Here is a 23,400-nt window from a genome sequence, read left to right on the forward strand (position 1 = left end):
AGGCTATCTGCGGTTTCTTGAAAACAGTATTTCTTGACTATTTTCTGTGTGTGTGTGTGTGTGTGTGTGTGTGTGTGTGTGTGTTGTGTGTAACTAATTCATTAAATAGTTTGAACTCAATATATAAAATCAAGAAATAATTGTTTTCTCTACCACTGTTCTTTGGCTATAGTAAATGGAATAACTTTTTTTTCAGTTCTATCTCAGTCTACCTGTTGTTCATATATAGAAATGCTATAGATTTCTGTATATTGATTTTGTATACTGCAACTTTACTGTTTTCGTGCATTACTTCCAGAAATATTTTCATGGAAACCATTGGGTCTTCTATGTATACAATCACGTCATCTGCCAATAGAGTTTCACCTCTGCTTTTCCTATTTGAATGCCTTTTATTTTTTCCTCTTTTCTGATTGCAATCAGTTGGTGAGGATTTCCAGTAATATATTGAAAAGGAGTGGAGAAAGTGAGCATCCTTGTTTTGTACCCATTTTTGTGTCTGGAGACCTCCCTGAGTAAACCAGCTATGCACGTGCTCATGATCCAGACTGGCTGAGCTGGGCGTGGATTGCACTATTAGGACCCTGTCCATCGTTAAGTAATAGATAATGTGACTATCTCTCTCTCCTTTCTCGCTCTCTCTCTCTCATGGAATAAATACTTCTAAATAAATAAAATAAAATAAAATAAAATAAAATAAGATATTTAGGGACCAGTAGGTAGTATAGCGGTTAAGGTGATGGACTCCTACATGACTGACAGCAGTTTGAGTCTCAGACCTGGCAGCTTGAACTTCATTTCGAGCACATGTGCCCAAAATCCCAAGAGAAGAATAAAGGAGAAAGGATTGGATTGCACCATGGCCATCCCGCCAGGGGGTGATTTCTCACTTTCTGTCTCTCTCTGGCGAGTATATGTGCCCCAAAGCAAAAACCTCTCAAAAACAAACAAACAAAAAGATATTTAAACAAAATTTGAGATGGGAAGGAGAACAAAGAGATAAAAGGCCAACATTTTTGCCTTTATTAGAGGTATTTTTATCTGTATCTGTTGGATGTCGAATGCTGGCCTATGTAGAAATTCTGTGTCTTTTTTCTCATGGGAGGTTTTGTAGCTATTTTTGGGAAAACAAAAATATCTTACTATACCCCTACTAATAGGAGCCCCAATGCTGAAGAAGTTGCAAAACTTTCTGTATCAAAAGCAATGGTATAAGGAAGACTATGTATAATGTCTAATGAAAGTCAGGTTTTTACTTTTGATGAATATAGTCCCTTTTGGAAGTGAATGCCCTCTCCCCCCCAAAACAAAAAACAAAAAACAAAAAACAACCTATGTCTATCTCGTAGTTAGAAAGTAGTATCTCAAAGTTGGTGATAAATGTGATGCCTGAAGCACTTTATCTATGGTACTGTTTTTTTACATTATTGTTGTTCTTACTCAGTGTTACAGTTTTAAAGCTCCATAAAATTTTAGTAGTCTGTCTTAACTTTCCTTCTCTCACTCTCTTTTCTTTTTTCATTTTTTGCTATAGAGTGACTGTGCCCACCAGAGAGACAGAGAGAGGGAAAGTGAGAAATTATTCATTGGCAGAGGATGGCCAACACCACAGTCCCTTCTCTTCCACTTTCTTCCTGGGATTTTGGGCCCACACGCACATTTGCCGAGCATCAGTTTTAAGCTGCCAGGTCCAGGACTCAAACTGTTGTTGATCGTGTTGGGGGTCTAGTGCCTTAACCAGCACACCCTTGCTGGCCCCAGATCTAAGCAACTTTTAAGAGTGCAATGCATTGTTATTAAGTATGGTCAATGTATATAATATTCCTGTGGTATCTTTATAAAAATGTCTATCATAAATTTTATTATAAGGAAACATCAGACAAATTCAAATTGGGATACATTCTACAAAATAATTGGTGAGTTCTCTAAAAATACCAAGTCCATGAAAAGCAAAGACTGAGGAGCTATTTTTAATTAAAGAAGACTGAAAAGACAAGATTCTGAATTAATGAATTAGAAGTGGAACAATTGGTGAAATTTGAATAAAGTGTTTAGATTAGATGTAAAAATCCAGCTTAATTATCAGGATAGGAACTGGCATAGCTGGTGGCCTGACCATCCTTTCCTTTCAGGGCTTATTGCATAAAAGTGAGAAAAACCCTTGGCATTCAGATTGTCTCCCGTATTTTGTTATTACCAAAAATCTATAATAAATTAACTTGTGCATATTTGTTTTTATCTCATTGGAAACATTTCTTCAGAGTAAATTTCTAGATATAGGATTTCAAAAGATAAGTGGATATGTAGCTTTATTAGATATTCAAAATTACCCTACAGAGGGGCAAGAATACCAAGTTGCATTCTCCCCAATAACATATCAGAAGGCCACCGACCTACTCCAATGCCTTGCCAACAGTCTGGGCAAGAAATTGAGTCTCAGTAAAGTTTTAATCTGTAGTAGTTTTCTACTTGTGAGTGATAGTGAATATCCTTTCACATGTTCTTTTTTTTTTTTTTTTGGAGAGAGGTGTTTTTTTTTTTTGCTATAGGGTGTCTGTGCTTGCTGGAGAGACAGGGTTAGAGAGAAAGAGAGCAAGAAATCACCCCCTGGGGCAATGGCCACACCACATTCCCTTCTCCTTCAATCTCCTCTTGTGATTTTGAGCCAGTGTATGTACCCAGTGTGGTTTTAAGCTGCTGGGTCTAGGATTCGAACCACTAATGATTATGTGGGAATCTAGTGATGCAATCATTATGCCATCTGCTGATCCCAATAAATAAAACTTCTAAGAGACTAATTTACAGACTTCTATGAAAATATATTTGAAAACCTAGGTGAAGTGGATAGTTTAGATTATCAAAATTAGAACTAGAAAGCTTAGAGAGAACAATTTCTGAAAAAATAAAACAGAGATGGTAATCAAAGCATTAATACCATAAAAAGGTTCCAGTTCAACATGGTTTCATAGGGTACTCATATCAAACTGTCAAACAGTCACAAGACATTTTACCTGGAATTGTATTGTATCTGATAGAATGCCTTTCTCACTGCTTTCATCTTCTCTCCCTTTGCCTGGGAATTCCTTTGTTCTTTTCATTTTGGGGTTTTTGGAATTAACTTTGTTTTAGATACATTTTTGTGTACCATATTGAATTCTGTTGAGTTTTGCTTTTTGAAGTATTAAAAGTATTTTTCTTTTTTATATAGAGAGATTTTTGCTATAGGGCACTTGCATTTGCCAGAAAGACAGAGAGAGACAGAAAGTAAGAAATCACCTCCCAAGGGAGACGGCCACACCGCAGTTCCTTCTCCTCCATTCTGGGCCCAGAATTTTGGGCACATATGCACACACATGTGCCCAGTGTAAGTTTTTTTTTTTTTAGAGGTTTTTGCTATAGAGGGCACATGTACTTGCTGGAAAGACAGACAGAGACAGAAAGCGAGAAATCACCCCTGGGGGGGATGGCCATGCTGCAATCCCTTCTCTATTCTCCTCTCGGGATCTTGGGCATGCACGCACATGTGTCCGGCATGAGTTTAAGCCACTAGGTCCGGGACTTGAACCACGACCGACTACATGGGAGTCCAGCGACACAGCCATTACATTAATTGCTGGTCTCCCCAGTGTAAGTTTTAAGCATCTAGGTCTGGTACTTGAACCGCGGTCAACTATGTACATAGAGTCCAGTGATGTAACCATTACACCAGCATGTAACTGTTACACCATCTGCTGGTCCTAAAGTACTTTTTAATATATGATTTAATTCTACTCATATTTATTGATATAACTGATATATTTGGTCTTAATTCTACATACTGTGTTCTTTTTCTACCTGTTAGGTATCCTTCATTGTTTTATTTTTAAATTTAGAAAGGTATCCCCTTTTATTCCAGGAGTTACATTTATACTTTTCATTATCCAGTGTTTAAGATTTTATGTTATCTCGTAACTCCTACCTATTGCTTAAAGAGCAAGCCCTGAGCTTACGTCACTGTTTTCTCTTCTGTCCCTTCCCATTTAACATTTTAATTTTTTTAAAATGCCAGAGGATGTATGCACACACACGAGAGAGAGATTGAGAGAGAAAGCACCCCAACAGGTCCTGGTCATGCCACAATCCTTTTTTTTTTCTGTGTTTCTTCATCTTGTCAGGATCCTGTGCATACATGATTGTTCCTACCATGTTTTTCAGGCAACCGAGACTATAATTCTGACTGCCGTCAGCCATGTGAGATCTGGCTCCCTCTGCACATCACTTGATGGCTGTGCTATAGGAGCTGGCCCTCCCTTCCCACTTTTATTCATTCATTCATTCGTTCATTTATTGATAATTGCCAGAGGATATGTATGCTTGCCAGAGAGAGGGAGAGAGGGAGAAAGTACCTCCCCCTTGGGCATGGTCACGCTGCTGTCCCTTAGCCATTTCTCCATCCTGTAGGGATTTGGGGCATGCAGGCACATGTGACTGGTATGTTTTTCAGGCCTCCAGGGCCAGATCTCAAACCACAGTCTGCCACATGGGATCCAACCTCACTTAACAGCTAAGCTATAGACCAGCCCTGCTCCCTAACCCCCAGTATTTTTTGTTTGTTCATTTTTTTTTTTTAAATAATTTGTTGCCAGTGGGTGCTTATGTGGTTCCTTCTCTATTTCTCCTTTCCTTGGGGATTTTGGGCATGTATGCACATGCACCCAGTATATTCTCAAGCCATGGTTTTGGGACTTGCATCTGTCTTAGTGAAGCCTTCCCTTTTTGTGCAATTTGAAAATTGCAGAACCTCTCACTCCTTGCAGGTGCTTCATTTTTGTATACAACTCTTATTGCTAATTGACATCAAAATCATTTTAGTATTTTGCTTATTTTCAGAATTACCCAACTAGAATATAAGTATAATGAGAGCAGATGTATTTCCTCTCTTCCAGTGCCGTTTTTCCAGTTCCTAGAGCAGCTCAGATTGAATACTGACTAATTATTTGTTGTATGAATGAGTGGGGAATCTATCATCTTTTTTTTTTCCCTCTTTCTTTGTATAGTGCTCGAAAGGCAGTGGATGAGGAAGAGGATGCAGCTGAAGAACGACGGAATATGCAAACAATTTGGGTGACTGGCAGAAAAGGTTTAACTGAAAGGGAAGCCGCAGCCCTTATAGTGGAAGAAGCCAAAATGATTCTGCAGGAGGACTTAGTTGAAATGGGAGTACAGTGGAATCCACATTCCCCTTTAAATTCTAGTAAACTTTCATTGACCAGTAGTGATTCAGAAGTAAAAGAACTCATATTTATACCCCAAACTCAGAGTTCTTGCAAAAGATTAATATCAAAGAACAAAAGTAACTCAATCTTTAGTGATTCTTATGTTAAACGTTCACTAAATACAGTGCAAGATTTAGATAAAAGTAGAGAAAGACATACAAGTCCCATTTATAAGTTTCAGGATAAGAATCAAGAATATCAGAGACATTCCATTTCCAAACGGGCTTGTTTGGATATAAGTAAGGAGAAGCCAGGGACCTCTCTGAATGAAGGAAGAAAAAGCACCCAGAAAGCTGTTCAGACTTTCTCATTTGAGAAAACAAAAATAGCTTCAAATTTCAGTTCAGACAAAATGAGCACATCTTTTCGGTCTTGGAAACATAGAAAGCATCTAAAACAATCCAGGAGCAGTAGCTCTGTGAAAGACTCGAGTATAAGTAGAACTGATTTACAAAGATGGAGAAAGTCTAGTCCTATCCTTTGTGAAGACCCGTCTGCCTTAGGTGAGAGGAATGTGGAATTTAGAAGTCCAGGACCATTTGCTAAAAATGTATCTTTTTGTGTTGAGAGAAAATATGACCAAACAGAGCAGAGTTGTACAAGGAGTGGAGCAATAAGTAATGATATTTTTGTGGAACATTTTGACACGGGGTCTCAGAGTAAAACCATGGCTTGTCAAACCTTTGGTGTGGTTAGTGAAAATGGAAGAGGATTAGCTATTGTTGAAACAGAAAAGATAAACAAAGTACTGATACAAAATGATTCAAAAAACCAGAATGTTAATTTGAAATACTGTGTCACCCACCCAGTTAACCAGGACCTGGGAAAGCAATGTGATCAACAGACAGATACATGTACCAAACAGAAGGAAATAACAGAGAGACAAATGCCTTTTGAGGCAGTTAGTAGTAATACGAATGGTGACTCAGATGTTACTTCTGTCAAATGCAAAAGTGTGAAGTTTAATTCTGAGGAAAATAAACCAAGTCATTTTCAGGCTTTCGGAAATAATATAAGCAGAACTCAGATACCGAGTGAAATACAAGTGTTGACTGGGACATTTCGTGAATCAGGAGGTCAGCATGACAGTTTTCAAAATACCTCTAAAATACAAGAAAAAGCATGTGCTTATTTGACAAACAAAACTGAAAATAATAATGTTTCTGACTTAGGTTTGGTCCTCTGTGATTTTGAAGATAGTTTCTACCTAGATACTCAGTCAGAGAAAATAATACAAGAGATAGCAACTGAAAATGCTAAGCAAGCAGCAGAAGACCCCAACTTGGCAGCAGAGAAGATGCAGACAAATGTACAGAAGCAGAACTTGATAAGCTCTTTTCAGAATGCACTTTGTGTTACTCTCCCTGGGGAACAGCATTCTCCAGGAGTGACTAATACAGAGCCTTTGGACCATAAGACTGGAGATACCAGGCATAAACCAAGCACTGATTCATGTAGGGTTGATATCCTGACTCGAGAGAACTCAGTTTTTCATTCTCCAATCCTATTGGAGGAAAATAGCCCTTGTTTTAAAGGGAATGAACTTTCTGTTACTGATTCCCAGTTAAATAATTTTCTTCAAGGTTATCAAACACAGGAAACTGTGAAACCAGGCATACCTGTGGTTCCTCAAAAGGAAACACCCACTGCTATGGAAGGAGAATGTCTGCCAGTTCCTGAAACGAGTTTGAATATGAGTGATAGTTTGCTATTTGACAGTTTCAATGAGGACTATCTAGTAAAAGAACAACCAGCTAAAGTACAAGCAAAAGAAACCTTCCTTACTACTGAGATAACATCAGACCATTTCAGTGATTCTCTGAACATACGGGAAGGCCCAGCTAAAACATCAGATATCAATGGGAACCAGGATATTCATCAGCAATTGACTTGTTTCAATGATGAATCTCTTATGTTTTCAGAAATGGATTCTGCTCAGGTGGTAGAAGTTTTGGATAAATTAGATATATTTCCTATCCAAGAAAAGCATAATACTGCAGTATCTCTTAGCACATTGAAACTAAGTGATCCAGTGATTGTAGTCAATAATCACCGCCAAGGAGAAGTAATTGGAGGAGAGCAAGATGAAAAGGCTCAACAATCCAAAATAACTGAGACAGGGCAAAATAATTCATTCATGTGGTCAGGGGCATCATTTGATTTAAGTCCAGGACTACAAAGGATTTTAGATAAAGTGTCCAGTCCTCTAGAAAATGAAATGCTAAAATCAATGCCTATAAACTTGTCTAGTTTGAAAGGAAAAAACAGAGAGTTAAATGAGAAACAAGAAGTGATTTCAAATTTGGACACAAGTCAAATGCAGAGAATTTCATGTTTCCACACCAATGAAGTAAAAAACAATATTGCACCAGAAAACAGTGTCAATCATGGTGCACATTTATCCCCCTTATCCTTTAAAGAAAGCTGTATAGTTGATGATAATGGTCTCATTCCTCCTACACCCGTTCCAGCATCAGCGTCTAAGTTTTCATTTCCAGGGATTCTTGGAACATCTGCAGTACTTCAGAACACTGGTAGTGTTTTACAGTCTGGTGGAAGTTACTTATTTGGCTCACCTTCAGATACTAAAAATCACGAGTTAAGTCCAGACAGTAGAAATGGTTTCAAAGATGAGAGTCCTAGAAAAGAGAAAAGTTTTTCACTGCAGTTTTCACAGGATGGACTGCAGTTAACTCCAGCCTCAAGCAACTCACAAAGTTTGGCCATAATTGATGTAGCAAGTAACCAAACTCTCTTTCAAACATTCATTAAGGAGTGGCAGTGCAAAAAACGCTTTTCCATCTCATTAGCTTGTGAAAAGATTGGAAGTTCAGCATCTTCTAAAACTGCTACTATTGGTGGTAGGTTTAAGCAAGGTAAGAACTTCTTAAAAATTTTTTTGTCACATTTATGTATAAACTACTCTGGACTGAGATGAAATTTAGATTTTTTGGTATTGGGTAGTAAATGTAATATATTCCAAATTGAATGTGGATTATGTGTAAAATAGCCTCATTTATTTAGCACAGCAAGATTAGTAATAATTGCCTTCTAGTATGAAGTACATGTAGTCTATACTACGTTCATTGAAATATAAGTCTGTAAAGGTTAAATAGATATTTTAATTATGAGTCAGCCATTTTTTTTATAATATTGTAATGTGATATCATGATATTTATTTATTTATAGAGAGAATTTTGCTATAGGGCATGTTCACTTGCCAGAGAGACAGAGAAAGACCGAGAGACAGAAAAATTGAAATCACCCCCAAGAGGAGATGGCCACTCTACAATTTTCTTCTTCATTCTCCTCTTGGGATCTTGGGCACACATGTACATGTGCCTGGTGTGTGTTTTAAGACCCCAGGTCCAGGACTTGAACCATGGTCAACTACATGGGAGTCCAGCAACATAACCATTAAGCCATCTGCTGGTCCCATGATTTTTATTCATAAGTAGTGCTCATGAATTATTTCTTATTAAATTGTAATTTCCTTGTTTACTGATATAAACACAAAAATACATAGCATATAGGCACTATACTTTTCACATATACATTAACTACATTTTCCAAGATTTATCTCAAGTAGAAATTAGGCCAAGTTTTAGTTATGCATTCTGTACAGAAATGAGTCCAGAGTTTTGTAGAACTCTTCTAGGTTTTGAAAGAGTTGAACCTTTTGGTCAAATAATGCTATGTATATTCTCTTACTAGATCGTGGGAAATAACTGTATTCAACAGGCTTGGACACCCTATTGCAAGAATCAGGGTTTTATTAGATTATCAAATCTCTGTATTTGAACACATTTGTTCATAAAGATTTGCATATTAATGACAAGTTTTATGTATTTTTTTAGCAAAATTTTTGCTATGGGGGGTGTACCAGAGAGACAGAAAGTGAGAAATTCCCCCTCTCCCCCCTGGGGTATGGCCACGCTGCAATCCCTCCTTCTCTATTCTCTCTGGATTTTGGACAGGTGCGCACATGCACCTGGTGTGAGTTTCAAGTTTCTGGGTTTAGGACTTGAACCACGGTTTGTCATGTGGGAGTCCAGTGATGTAACCATTATGCCATCTGCTGGTCCCAAGTTTTATGTACTTTTAGTGTTGAATAACACTTCCCATTTTTTATCCAACAAACATAAAATTTAGGACATTTTCTGTATTAGACTGTATGCCAGAGGCTAGGGGCATAAATCCAGTAGAAATTTAATAAATGCTCATTGAGTTCCTATATGCCAGTTATCTTCCAGGTATTGGGAATGTAATTGTAAATAAGGCAGATTAGTTCTTAACCCTTTACATCTCCAGTGTAAAATTGGAGATATTTTAGAAAAAAATGTGGACACGATATACAAAAATCATACTTAATTCTTTACTTCAACAGTAAGACTTTAATTTTGGAGTTTCTTAGTTTCTGAATTTGCAACAAAGTTTTTGTATTACGCAAAGTGATCTTTATTTCTATTTGAGTTACAGAAATTTGAGATGTAGCTTCTTAAAGTTAGTTAATACCTGCTTAGTCATTATTATAGATCTATTTTAAGAAATCTTTTAAAGATTTTTCATAGTGACAGTTACATTAACTGATGGAAACCTAGAAAGACTTATACACCTAAAAAAATAACTATGCAAATGATGAATATTTTAGGATCTGGAAATATGATTATTAAATATTTTTTTTAAATATTATCATTGTTTTGACCATTTATTTAATGCCTTTATTTTTATTTTATTTTTTCTTTTTTTTGGGAGAGGTTTTTGCTATAGGGCGCGTGCGCTCGCCAGACAGACAGAGAGAGATGGAGAGACAGAAAGCGAGAAATCACCTCCTTGGGGTGATGGTCACGCCGCAATCCCTTCTCCTCCATTCTCCTCTCGGGATCTTGGGCACACATGCACACGCACCTGGCATGAGTTTTAAGCCACCAGGTCTGGGATGTGAACCGCGGTCAACTACATGGGAGTCCAGCGACATAGCTATTATGCTAACTGCTGGTCCCTTAATGCCTTTATTCTTAGAGATTTTTAACTATTTCATTTTTGATTCACTTAGGTAGTTCATCTCAGGAAACTCCTATTAGAGATGGTGGATTTCCTGTTAAAGGACATGAAGACATCTTGGTGGTTGGACTGGCAGTATGCTGGGGTGGAAGGGATGCCTATTATTTTTCATTGCAGCAAGAACAGAAACATTCTGGTAAATAATCAGTATTTGGCTAAATAAGCATATAATTAATGTATCTCTACTAGAGTAATAATCTTGTATGTTAAGAATAATTTCCTGAAATTTACCTAGAATTTATTTTTAGAATTAAAATAAATATTATTATTATTATTATTATTATTTTGACCGTAGAACATTTGTGCTTTCCAAGATATAGACATAGAGAGAAAATGAAAAATCACCCCCTGGGGTTATGGCCACACCACAATCCCTTCTCCTCCATTCCTCTCTTGGAATTCTGGACACACACAAATGTCCCTGGTGTGAGTTTCAAGACACTGGGCCTGGGACTCAAACTGCAGTTGGCCATGTTGGGGCCCAGTGCCTTAACCACCATGCTACCTGCTGACTCCACAGTTATTTCTTTTAGAGAGCAAGTCATATGTAAATTATTATGTATGTTAATTAGAATGGATGTTGTAGAAGTGCGTTCTCTAAACTCCTAGCCTGTCACATGAGGCTCTCAGTGCTGTTTTCTTCTAGGGCAAGGGGCGGGGGCAGTAGAGGCCCAGGGACTCCTTTGCTGCCTTCAGGGTTTGCTTTTGATGACTGGATCATGGTAGTTTCTTTACCATCTTTTTTCTCCCAATAATGGATTCCAGAACTCATCTAGAGGCAGTGTTGAGCTAGATATCCATTGTAGTTCAATCACACAGCCTTTGAAGATGTCTTTGGAATTGAAAGGTTGTGCTCTGGACCCTGCCTGATAACAGTGCTGGATGCTGCTGCTCAGCTGACTGAGTACACATGTGAGGGCCTGGGTTTGATTTCTGGCCCATTCAGACAGCAGAAAGGCTGTGACACAGCGAGATGCTGTCTGAAACAACACACTCACACGCACACACACACTCTCTCTCTCTCACACACACACACACACACACACACACACACAAAAGATAGGATATTGAGATACCTTGAGATCTGATTATGGTTTTGAGTGTTGAGTTGGTTGGAGACAGCATCAAAATGGATAAGGAAGTATTTTAAAGGATACTGTATGATGTCTGTCTTGTAGTGAGCATTCAGTTGTATTGTAGGAAAACATGTTGAGGTGAATAGTTACTTGGATGTCTGCTTTCTTATTTTTTAATGTAATATTATATGATCATATTAATTCTCCCTTTAAAGTTTATCTTAAAATACTTTTCCTGTCTCTAATTCATCCTGAGAAATGTAATTTTATGTTTAGAGATTTAATATTTAGAATTTTCTCTCACTTACTTAACCAGAGCCTTATCAATTTTTAGCTCAAACCATAATTTTTAGATTATGAAGCACTTTGTCTACATTGCTGATATGGTTTGGATGAAATCATGGTAAATCGGTGGTCACATAGAGTTAGACCCTTAGACATCTGAGTCTTTGTTTCAATCTTTCTACTAAAGATTGTACTTCAAATGAATGCATGTAATTTTTGCCATGTGACTTATTTTTTTCCTTTAAGAAATTAGTGCCAGTTTGAACCCACCACCTCTGGATCCAGGCTTGACTGTGAAAGACAGGCTGTGGCACCTTCAATCCTGCTTGCAAAAGAAATCTGGTAAAGAATGTTCTGTTATCATCTATGACTTTATCCAGAGCTATAAAATTCTTCTTCTGTCTTGTGGAATCTCCCTGGAACAAGATTTTGAAGATCCTAAGGTATTGTGTCTTATTTAATTTTTGTATACTTAAAATTTTTTTGTGTTTTGGGTTAATTTTTAAATGGCTTGGTATTTATTTAATTTCAATAATGCAGCTTATATCTTTTTGAGAAGTCACCACTTTATCCAGAAAATTCATCTGCCCAGAATCAAATATTATGTATCAGATACCTCTGTGCAGGTTAAAACAGATAACACACATTCTAAGCCTTAAAGTTTATGTCTTCCCTCAGATTGTTTTTTTTTGAAAATTTAAATTTTAGATATACAGTCTTTTTTAAAAAAAGAATTATTTATTCAATTTTATTTATTCATTCATTCATTTTAATTTGACCAGAGAGAAACAGAGAGAGAGAGAGAGAGAGAGAGTAAGTGAGAAAGCAAGCCACCAGGTCTGGGATGTCCAGCATCTTAGCCACCATGCCACCTGCTGGTCCCCAGAAATACAGTCTCAAGTTTTCTGTTTTATAGTAAATTAGAAGTAAAATGAGAACTATCAGATTTAGGTACATGATAACAGATGTTTCAAATATTTCTGAGGGTAGCGGCAGAAAATAGTATGTGAATATAAGATGGCAAAAGGACTATTGTCAGGGACCAGTCAGCATAGAGGTAAATCATCTTACTAGCCCTTGAAAATTTTCCTACGTAATAGCAAAATATGATATAGTCTTCATAATGATAACTCTGGGTTATCAAGGTAAGAATGCTTATTTTATTGTGATGTACACTTAACGGTATAATGCATTCTCAGAAAACATTTATTTATTATTTCATAGCCTTCAAAGGCAAATAACTTTTTTCTTCCTCTTGATACTGGATACATGAAGCATATGGGATATTAATTTATAGTTGAGAAATAGTACCCTTTGGTAGTTATTATCACTATAGGAAATAATAGGATGATTTTTAGTTTTTTTATTTATTTTTTAATTTATACTTAATCACTGTATATCTTTACATTGTGCAACACGGTTTTCCCCAGCATGAATATGGCACATGTTAGTCAAGTCATCAACAGATACCTTTTTATTTTTGCATCTATTAAGTAGTTGTTAAGTTCTTTCTTTTTTGCAAAGGTTTTCAAAGGCAGCAGAGAGAAATTAAAAATATTATTGTTTCTGTACTTTTTGACAGGTTTGGTTTACAGGTGATATATTTCATGTAGTTTCTAAACTGATCTTTATTGGATATAAAAGGCTGTCACTTAATTTTGATGTTCTGGAGTCCAAGAAAAGAACGTGGATAATGTGGGTCTCTCATTTAAACTACAATAATATTTTAGATTTAAATAGTACCTTTTTCTTAAACTACTTGATATATTTCATAGTTGGGCATTTTTAATCACAGCATTTTTGATGTAAGAAGATAGACTATCAGGCCAGCAGTTGGCATGATGGTTAAAGCACTGGAACCCACATGGCCAACTGTGCGGGTCAAGTCCTAGACCAGGTGGCTTGTAAAACAGGTCAGGCACATGTGCATGCATGCCCAAAATCCTAAGAGGATTCTGGAGGAGAAGGGATTGTGGTTTGACCACACTCTCTGGAAGGTGATTTCTCACTTTTCCTCTCTCTCTGTCTCTCTTCAGCAAGCACGCTTGCCTTATAGCATGTATGCATACATAAATAAATAAGATAATTTATAAAGTTCAATGTAATTATTTAATTTATAAATTTATAAAAACCATTCATTATAATTTATAAAGACATAAAGTCTATAATTTATAGTCTTACTTTTATAATTTAATTTATAAAATTAGTTGTTAATTTACAAAGACTGTTTATAAAGTCTTATTTTATTTTATTTTTTTTGGGGGGGAGGTTTTCGCTATAGGGCGTGTGCGCTCGCCAGAAAGACAGAGAGATGGAGATACAGAAAGCGAGAAATCACCCCCCCAGGAGGGATGGCCACACTGCAATCCCTTCTCCTCCATTCTCCTCTCGGGATCTTGGGCATATACACACACGCACCTGGTGTGAGTTTAAGCCACCAGGTCCAGGACTCAAACCGCAGTTGACTACATGGGAGTCCAGCGACATAGCCATTATGCTAATTGCTGGTCCCCTATAAAGTCTTACTTTTATAAGAAACCTTGACCAGCCTTTATATCAGAACATCTCATTTAAAACTCCCCTATGAAGCTTTACTCTTAACCCACAAAAGAAGTAACTTATGTCAGAATTGTCAGAATTATGAACAGGGTTTAAAATTTCTTATTCTTTAAAAAATTTATTTAATTAATTATTAGTATTAGTATTTGCTATAGGGCGTATATATGCTCACTGGAGAGATGATGGGTGGGGGTAGGGAGTGAGAAAGTACCCAGTGGTGGGACAACCATACAATACCCTTTCTCCTTTGTTGTCCTCTTAGGCTTTTGGGCACATATGCACACATGCCCGGTGTGTTTTCCAAGCCACCAGGTCTGGGACTGGAACTGCTCAGTGGCCAGGTTGGGATCCATCCACCTTAACCTCCATGCTGTCTGCTGGCCCAAATCTCTTTATTCTAAACCTAGTTCTTGACCTGTTAAATCCAGTATTAGAAACTGCAGGTCTCCTCGTCTCATGGGAAAGCTAAAAACAGCTATAAAATGACCAGTTGAGGAGTCCTGGAGACAAACCAGCATCCTGAGGGGGACGGAGACAAATCAGCATGTCGAGGCTTCCTGAAATTCTGGATACAAACTTTTTTTTTTTTTTTTTTTTTTTTTTTTTTACTGGAAGGGTTATATACTTACTGGAGAGAGACACAGAGAGAAAGAGGGAGGCAGAGACGGAAAGTGAAAAGCACTCTTCAGGGGATATAGTTACACTGTAATCCCTTATCCATTTCTCCTTTTGAGATTTGGGGCACACATGCCTGCATGCCCGCATGTCCTCATGCCCAGTATGTTTTTAAGCTGCCACGTTCAGGACTCAACCACATAGTCAGCCATGTGGCATAGTCACCTAACTACCACATCATCAGCTGGCCATGGATACCAACTTTTAATGCAAAAGGATTTGTCTTTCACGTCTGAGTGTGAAAAACACTAAGTAACCATAAAATCATAGCGACTCATTTTCATTATAGTAGCTTAGCCTACTATAATAATAGGAGAGGAGTCTGTATTCATTTTCAGACTCATGGTTTAGTTAGCTGATTTTTATGCTGCTTCGGAACTGGGTCACCCAGGAGCATTGCAGTAACGGAAATATCACTTTTCCTTCTTTCAAGAGTCCTGCTCTAATTACTAAAAAAGTGAGTCCTCTTACAATTATTCTTTCCTGGGATACTACTGAGTAAATGTTAAATGAAAAAAGATTAGAAATGAACTTCTTCTTTTCCTTTCTAATGTAAAAAAAAATCAAGAATATACTCTGCTTGCTGTCTCATTTAGGTGGCATGCTGGTTACTAGATCCAGATTCTAAGGAGCCAACTCTTCATAGCATAGTTACTAGTTTTCTTCCACATGAACTCCCACTTCTAGAAGGAATGGAGACAGGAGAAGGAATTCAGAGCCTGGGACTGAATGTCAACACTGAACATTCAGGGCGATACAGAGCATCTGTAGAGTCTGTTCTCATCTTCAGCTGTATGACTCAACTCAACTCTTTGCTGCAGAAGGAAAACCTTCAAGGTAAAAAAGTTCCTGGCAGTTTTATGCCAGGGGATATATTAAGTTGTTGGGAATATCATTATGCATTTTTTTTTGCATAGGAAAACACATCATGGGGACCAGCAGATAGCATGATGGCTGTGTCGCTGGACTCCCATGTGGTTGACCATGGTTCGAATCCCGGACCTGGTGGCTTAAACTCATGCCGGGCGTGTGTGCGTGTGTGCCCAAGATCCTGAGAGGAGAATGGAGGTGAAGGGATTGCGGGGTGGCCATCCGCCCTGGGGGGGTGATTTCTCACGTTCTGTCTCTCTGTCTCTTTCTGTCTTTCTAGTGAGTGCACACGCTCTGTAGCAAAAACCTCTCCCTCCCAAAAAATAGTACTGACTTTATAGGGTCATTGTAAGTATTGGATGCCTTAATATATGTAGCTTCTTAGAACCATGACTGGCACTATCTAAAAGTCTTAGCTATCATTTTAATTTTTTTTAAAAAAATGAAAAACACATCATGCCTTTCTTGATTACCTTATAAATATATTTAACCATTTTTTAAAAATCACAGGTGATTAAATTTAATATTTTGTGTAAACCCAGCATTTAGATTTTCTTGTGCAAGAGTCAACAAATATTTTTCTGTAAAAGATAGCAAATATTTTGACTTTGTGGACCAGGTGGTTTCTATCATAGATACCGAATTTTGCCATTATATTGGGTCATTGGAAAAGTCACTAGTTGAGAAATTTTTGCATAGAAAAACAGAAACTATGTCATGACCTTTCCAGTGACCCACTAGTATGAGAGAAGCTATAGACAATACTGAAACAAATGGGCATGGCTGTCTTCCAATAATATTTTATGAATAAAAACCTGCCTCTGAAGCTAGTTAAGCCATAGTTTGTTGACCTCTGGTTCTAATGTAATGAAGATAATTAGTTAAAATTTATTTAGTTTTGCTAATTTCATATATGAACTTTGTCAAATGATTTCATTTATAGAAGACATCTCTTATGGATTTAAAAAAGTGAGCTGTTTTCTTTCTAGAACTATTAACAGTAATTTTTCAGCAAAAAATATTCATGTGATTTCCTTTTCCCTCATGAGAAATAATCAGAGGTTATTGTGCAGTCTGCTGGCCCAGATCAAGTACATTGAGTTTGGAGAGCATAACAAATGCTATGTTAGAGATGGCGAAAAGGAGTAAAGTTAGCTTCTTTTTATGAGGAGATGAGGAGTTGTGAGGAGGTTATGGTATGAATATATTGACTGATCAGTAGGTACTATACAGATATTTGAGTCTACACAGACCAGGGTTTGCATCTCAGCTGTCTCACTTATTAGCTGAGGGACCTTGGGCAAGCTGCTAAAACTCTCTAAGTTTGGTTCTTATCAAGTTGTTATAAAGACTGAATGAGACAGCAAATAGGGTACAGTCTTTGCAACAGAGTAGATGCTTATTATTATGCTAGTTGATTATTATTATTTTTAGGGCTACCACAAGCCATCAATGGTGATAGTAATGTTCTTCGCAGCATTACTGGAGTAGAATAACAAAGACAAAGACTAGATGGACTGGTATGCTTGTAGAAGATTTTCTTGTTTAAGCGATGGTGATCAGCAGCTCTTGTACAGGCACTACAGTATTTCAAACTGAGCTTCTCAAAGCTAATGTAGGCAGGCAGGCTGTGGGAATATGTGGCACACATGCTACATGGATGCTCCTACAGTCGTGGACAGTATTGCTGGATGAACACAGCTCTCTCTCCCTCTCCTAGTCTGCCCCTAGGCTGGGTATCCCAGGTAATCTGTGTACTTTCTAGATGCTGAGATGATACTGAGATGAATTTGTCTATAACTTTTTATAGAAGACTGTCTTGTAAGTACCTATGAAAAAAAGACTGGTTTTTCATTTCCATAAAAATACAAGAAACCTTGGGAACCAGCAGTTAGCGTAATGGCTATGTCGCTGGACTCCCACATAGTCGACCGCGGTTCGTGTCCCGGACCTGGTGGCTTAAAACTCATGTCAGGCGCGTGTGCCTGCGTGCCCAAGATCCCAAGAGGAGAATGGAGGAGAAGGGATTGCGGCGTGACCATCCCCCCTGGGGGGTGATTTCTCGCTTTCTGTCTCTATGTCTCTCTCTGTCTGTCTGGCGAGCGCACGCGCCCTACAGTGAAAATCTCTTAAAAAAAAATACAAGAAACCTTTAGTTTTGTTATTTATAACATTCACAACTTCAACATGCCTTGATAGCTCTTTATATATGCAAGTTTTCTAAAATGGGTGATAGTAGGCAGTAAGTATATTTTTATACAGTGGTAAGGTTTTCTTATAGAATCCATAGAATGAAATGCATTGAGAAAAAGGAAGTTTTTAGAAAAGAGGTGGATAACTAACAAATTTTGTTTGGAAATAATTGTGTCAGGATTTGCTTAACAAGCAATGGACCTCCAGAATATTCATTTTTTCCTCTTCTCACCCTCTTGGCTCTTGGTTAGTTTAATCTCACTAGAAGTTTTTCTAACATGTTTCAAAGAAGCAGCTTTTGCCTTTGATTGTTCCTATTGTTGTCTATTTCCTTTATTTTTGTCAACATCTTATTCTTTTTTTTCTACTCCTCTGGATTTTATTTTGTAGTCCTTTTTGTAAATTTTTGAGTTTGACATCAAATTTATTATTTTATCTTTTTTAGAGACTTTTTTCTTTAGGATACGTGCACTCATTGGAGAAAGAGAGACAGAGACAGTGAGAGGGAAAGTGAGAAATCACCTCTAGGGAGGATTGCCACACTGCAATTCCTTCTCCTCCTTTCTGTTCTCGGGATCTTGGGCACGAACACATATGTGCCCAGCATGAGATTCAAGCTACCTGGTTTAGGACTCAAACCATGATTGGTCATGTGGGAGTCCACTGACGTAACTGCTATGTCATCTGCTGGTCCCAAACTCATTATTAATTTAATCATTTTCTCTTATAAATTTAAGTCTTTAAAGTTATAGATTTTCTACAGTATACTACTTTCATTGTATCTCAAAAGGGTACCTCTTCTTTAAAAGCTTTGTAAAAATTCAGCAGCGAAGCCATCAGGACTTGGACTTTTCTTTGTTGGGAGGTTATTTATTACTGATTCAATCTCATTGCTTGTTACAGGTCTATTCAGGTTTTCTATGTCTTCTTGAGTCAATCTTGGTCAATTATATGTGTTCATGAATTTGTCCAGCTCATCCAGGTTTTCTTGTTTGTTGGTGTATAGTAGCTTATAGTATCCTCTAATGATGTTTTGTACCCTAAAAGTTTTGAAATGTAATGTTTTCATCATTTCATTATAAATAATTTTAGATTACTGTTAATGACTTTTTAGCTCATGAATTATTTAGAAGATTGGTTTTAATTCCCAAATATCAGGAAACTTTTTGTTTATATTTTTATAAACTCTCAAACGTGATTTTGCTGTGGTTAGAGTACATGACTGTGTAATACCCATCCTTTGAAAAAAATTTGAGAATTGTTCTATGACTTTAAACCTAACTACTATGTAAATGTTCTATGTGTGTACCTCAGAGCATATACTCTAATTCTCGATGCAGAATTTTATACATGCCTGTTGAGTCAGGTTACTGTTTAAATCTTCTAATTTTGTCGGTACTTTAGTCAGTTATAGCTTTATACATTTTGAGACTATTTTCTTTGTTATATACATGTCTAAAATTGATTTTCTGGTGAATTAAATCTTCTGTCATTATGTTATGACTATCTGTCTTACTAATAATGATTTTTACTTAGTCTGTTTTCTTATATGACTATGACTATCAGCTATCTTTTGATTAATATTTGCCTCATATATCTTCTTTCTATCCCTCTAAGCTTTCTAGGTCCTTTTCATTAGATGTGTTTTTACAAAGTATAGCTTATTTCTTTTTCTTTTCTTTTTAAAAAATTTTTTGCAAAACCTTTATTCATTATTTATTAAGTGGTAACTTCTTAGGATTTCCCTGGTGTTTAAATTTTTTTTTTTTTGAGAGATTTTCACTATAGGGCGCGTGCGCTCGCCAGACAGACAGAGAGAGACATAGAGACAGAAAGCGAGAAATCACCCCCCAGGGGGGATGGTCACGCCGCAATCCCTTCTCCTCCATTCTCCTCTCGGGATCTTGGGCACGCACGCACACGCGCCCGGCGTGAGTTTTAAGCTACCGGGTCCGGGACACGAACCGCGGTCGACTACGTGGGAGTCCAGTGACATAGCCATTACGCTAACTGCTGGTTCCCCCTGGTGTTTAAATTTTTAAAATTGTTTTTTCCTAATTTGTTATTATTCTTTAGGACTTCCAGAAACTTCTTCAGAGATAGTCTTAGAAGAATCATGAATTAAGCATTTCATTTTCAGGCTGGCATATCTCTTCCATGAAAAGTCACTTTTTCTACTGTATTACTTACCTTCTTTGCCATTTATGTTCCTGTCTTCTTTTTAGGCCATTCTGTCTTCTGCCCAATATTTTTGGCCTTTGAAGCTCTCTTCTTAGACAAGTTTCTTTAGTTTCTAAATATATGTATATTAGTTTCTAAATATACATTCATCTTGGGAACTAGGATTTCATAATTTATTATAAAGCAACTATCCTCTACCAACTTGAGATCACGTTCAGCATCAGGCTCAAGATTTATTGCCTCATCTTCCACTTCTGCCTCTTCAGTAGGAAAAATGGATCCGTCATCATCCAGGTATTTGTAACTATGACTGTCAGGATCTTCTTTTCCTAAATCTTCATGAACATTCATTTTATTCAAGGATTCCTTAAGGGAGGTATTTTTTACTTCAGTTTCTCAATGTAGTTAAAAGATCCCCTGGCAACAGCTTGCTCAAAGGTTAAAATTTTCCTCCATAGTAATGATTTTTTTCCACTCTCTGATTCTATAAATGGTAACTTACATACTTTGTCTCTAACTTGTTTCTTATCTATTTGTGACCTTCTGGTGTTACTCCTTCCTTTTGGTCTTTCCCTTGATCTTCCTGTTGGCTTATAGTTCCTTTATTTTCTTTTTGGTTTCTTTTTGTTGCATCCAGTTAGGTGAGGAAGGAACACATTGTGTTTTAAATAAGCTGCTATCAGTCCAAGAGCTAACACTTTGATTTTCAGATTTTACAGTTGAATCAGATGCCATGTAGTCAGGTGAATCCATTCCTGGTGTAGTCTTCAAATCTCTCCCATGACTTCTTTATGCATTGCTTTCTCATTGCTTTAGTTTTCTTCACCAACCACATCAAGCTTACTTTTTTTTCCCCACAAATTTACCAATTCATTGTGACTACTGGTGTATTTCTAGTCATTGTGATTATTGACTTGGTTTCTCTAAAAACAATAAACGTAGCATTAACTCTTTGTAGCCACACCAGAAATTAGATTGACTGTTTTGCTCCTGCTAAGGAGTGGACATTATCTTGGGAGAAAAGTAGTCTTGTAATCAAGAGTATTCACAAGATTGCTAATTCTTCTGTCTCTGCATAGATTGTAGGCTAGTGGACTGAACTTTTCCATCTTTCATTGTTTGAGGATGCTGCTCAGGAAATTGGATTCTGAAGGATAACTTGGGTAGTATCTTCGAACAAATTCAATGTAGTTTAGATAATGCTGCTGAACTAGTCACTTCATTGATGAATTAACATTGTAGTTTTCTTTTTCTCTTCCAGATGTTTTCTGTAAAGTGGAAATGCCCTCTCAGTATTGTTTGGCCTTACTAGAACTAAATGGTATCGGCTTTAGTACTGCAGAATGTGAAAGTCAGAAACAAATAATGCAAGCCAAGCTGGATGCAATTGAGACTGAAGCCTATCAACTAGCTGGCCACAGTTTTTCCTTCACTAGTTCAGATGACATCGCTGAGGTTGTATCATGGGAACAGGGAATTTAAAGTACTTTTTGAGTTAAAATGATATGTGTATGTGTATTTTCTAAATGTATTTACCTAAATAGCAGGGATAAGTGAAATAAAATCATCAGTTAAGAATTCTTTGGGAATAGGGTGTTCCAGTATCTAATTTATAAAAGTTACTTAGGTATGTGTGAACCAAGAAGATATTATAAGTACCTCCTAGAATGTAAACTTCACAAAGAGAAGATTTTCCTAGAAGAGAGGAGGCACTGATTACACTTGTTAAACAGAAAATTGGTAGTGGTAGTTGCATGACGGGGTAGCTGTTTCTCCATGAAGTTAGTCATTTCATGAACCCTCATCCCTTTTTCAGCCCAATATCTTTATTTAGAATTGGAAATTAGATCTTTTTCTGAGATATAAATTAAAAAGGGATTTTTGTGACTACAGTTTGAAGTATAATTAAGATTTTTTGTCACTTTATGTAAATTTTGATAAAGTAGCTCCTGTTTTATTTTCACAGGTTAGTTGTCTATTCTTACCTCTCACCAAATTCCCTACAAAGGGTGGTTAGAATGTTTTAGGGGGGTTACAAACATAGGGTGGGTGCTTACACTTGTTAACATTGAAGTTCTCATTTTTTTTCTAGATATTATAAGCAGTGTGGTATGTTGGTAAAGATCATAGCCTTTTCAGCCAGACATCTTGGCTTTGAATCCTACCTCCACCTTTTCTTAACTAACTCAGTGACCTTGAGCCAGTATATCAGTTCTTTATATCTCAGTTTCCATATCAGTACATGGGGATTATGATAGAAATGCCTCATATGATTGTTGCATGCTGAGAATGTTCAATGTGAAACACTTAGGACACATAATAAGTGCTCAATAATGTTATATATTCTTATGCAAATGCCATTTTTTAAGCCACAGAGTTATATATTTTAAAGAAAAAGACTTTTGGTTCTCTTACCCATATAGTACATTTGTTTGGATCCAGTGGTTTCAGTGATACCTTTGTTTTACTGTTGTTTATTTGTTTTGGGTTTTCTTTTGAATTGTTTTGCCCAGAAGTTCCTAAGCTAATACCTAGCTGATTATACTTACTGTTACATAGGGAACTTATCCAGAAAAGGGACTTTTGGGGTTTCAGTACAAGTAGGGTTGAGGCAAAGACAGGAGTTGCAGCCCTTGTGATTCACATGTGCACTAAGGCATGTGAGCTGTAGGTCTAGGCCAAACTCTAAGTAGAATACGTGTCTCTGACGCTATTGACTGTGGGCCTTCAAGTTAAAATGGAAATTACCTGGGGAGCTAATTTTTTTATGAAGTGATATATTTATGTTATCTTAATCATGATAGGTCTCTCTTCCTGGATTATTAGTTTATTGTTACTTTAATAATAAACTAATAAAAATTTCATTTTTTAAATTCAGTTATTTGATTTTTTCCTCTTATCCTGACATTCATGTATATCTGTATTAAGAGTTGCCTGGTAAAATACAGGACATCTATATTTTAGATAAACACTGGGTAATATTTTAGTATAAGTATGCATGAGGCAATTCAAATTAAAATGGGCATCCTGTAATTTTATTTGCAGAATGTGGCAACTGTAATCTGTACACATGTGTATGTCCATAAATAGTTACTAATATTCACAGTATCTGTCTCAGTTCCTTTCATTCCCAGGACTCCAGTTATCTTCACAACTTGGAACTGGACCTAGATCTTTGTTTTTGCATAGAAAATTATGTCATGACTTTTCTGACGACCCTTTACTATCACTTTTGTTGTAGG

At 36.9% G+C, this 23,400-nt stretch overlaps 1 protein-coding gene and 1 pseudogene across 1 annotated transcript in view; one reads left to right on the top strand and one right to left on the bottom strand.

Annotated features, from left to right (window-relative positions):
- POLQ (DNA polymerase theta) overlaps nt 1–23,400 on the top strand; it is a 105,866-nt gene that overhangs the window by 46,238 nt on the left and 36,228 nt on the right. The window contains exons 17-21 of the mRNA XM_027771126.1: nt 5,037–8,131; nt 10,312–10,455; nt 11,927–12,123; nt 15,511–15,751; nt 21,420–21,613. Of these exons, the coding sequence (XP_027626927.1) occupies nt 5,037–8,131; nt 10,312–10,455; nt 11,927–12,123; nt 15,511–15,751; nt 21,420–21,613 (3,871 nt within the window). The remainder of the gene's footprint in view (nt 1–5,036; nt 8,132–10,311; nt 10,456–11,926; nt 12,124–15,510; nt 15,752–21,419; nt 21,614–23,400) is intronic.
- LOC102499009 (TATA box-binding protein-associated factor RNA polymerase I subunit D pseudogene) lies at nt 20,264–20,911 on the bottom strand (annotated as a pseudogene).

The sequence above is a fragment of the Tupaia chinensis genome, unplaced genomic scaffold (genome assembly GCF_000334495.1).
Source record: "Tupaia chinensis unplaced genomic scaffold, TupChi_1.0 Scaffold000185_1, whole genome shotgun sequence".
NCBI classification, from domain to species: Eukaryota; Metazoa; Chordata; class Mammalia; order Scandentia; family Tupaiidae; genus Tupaia; species Tupaia belangeri.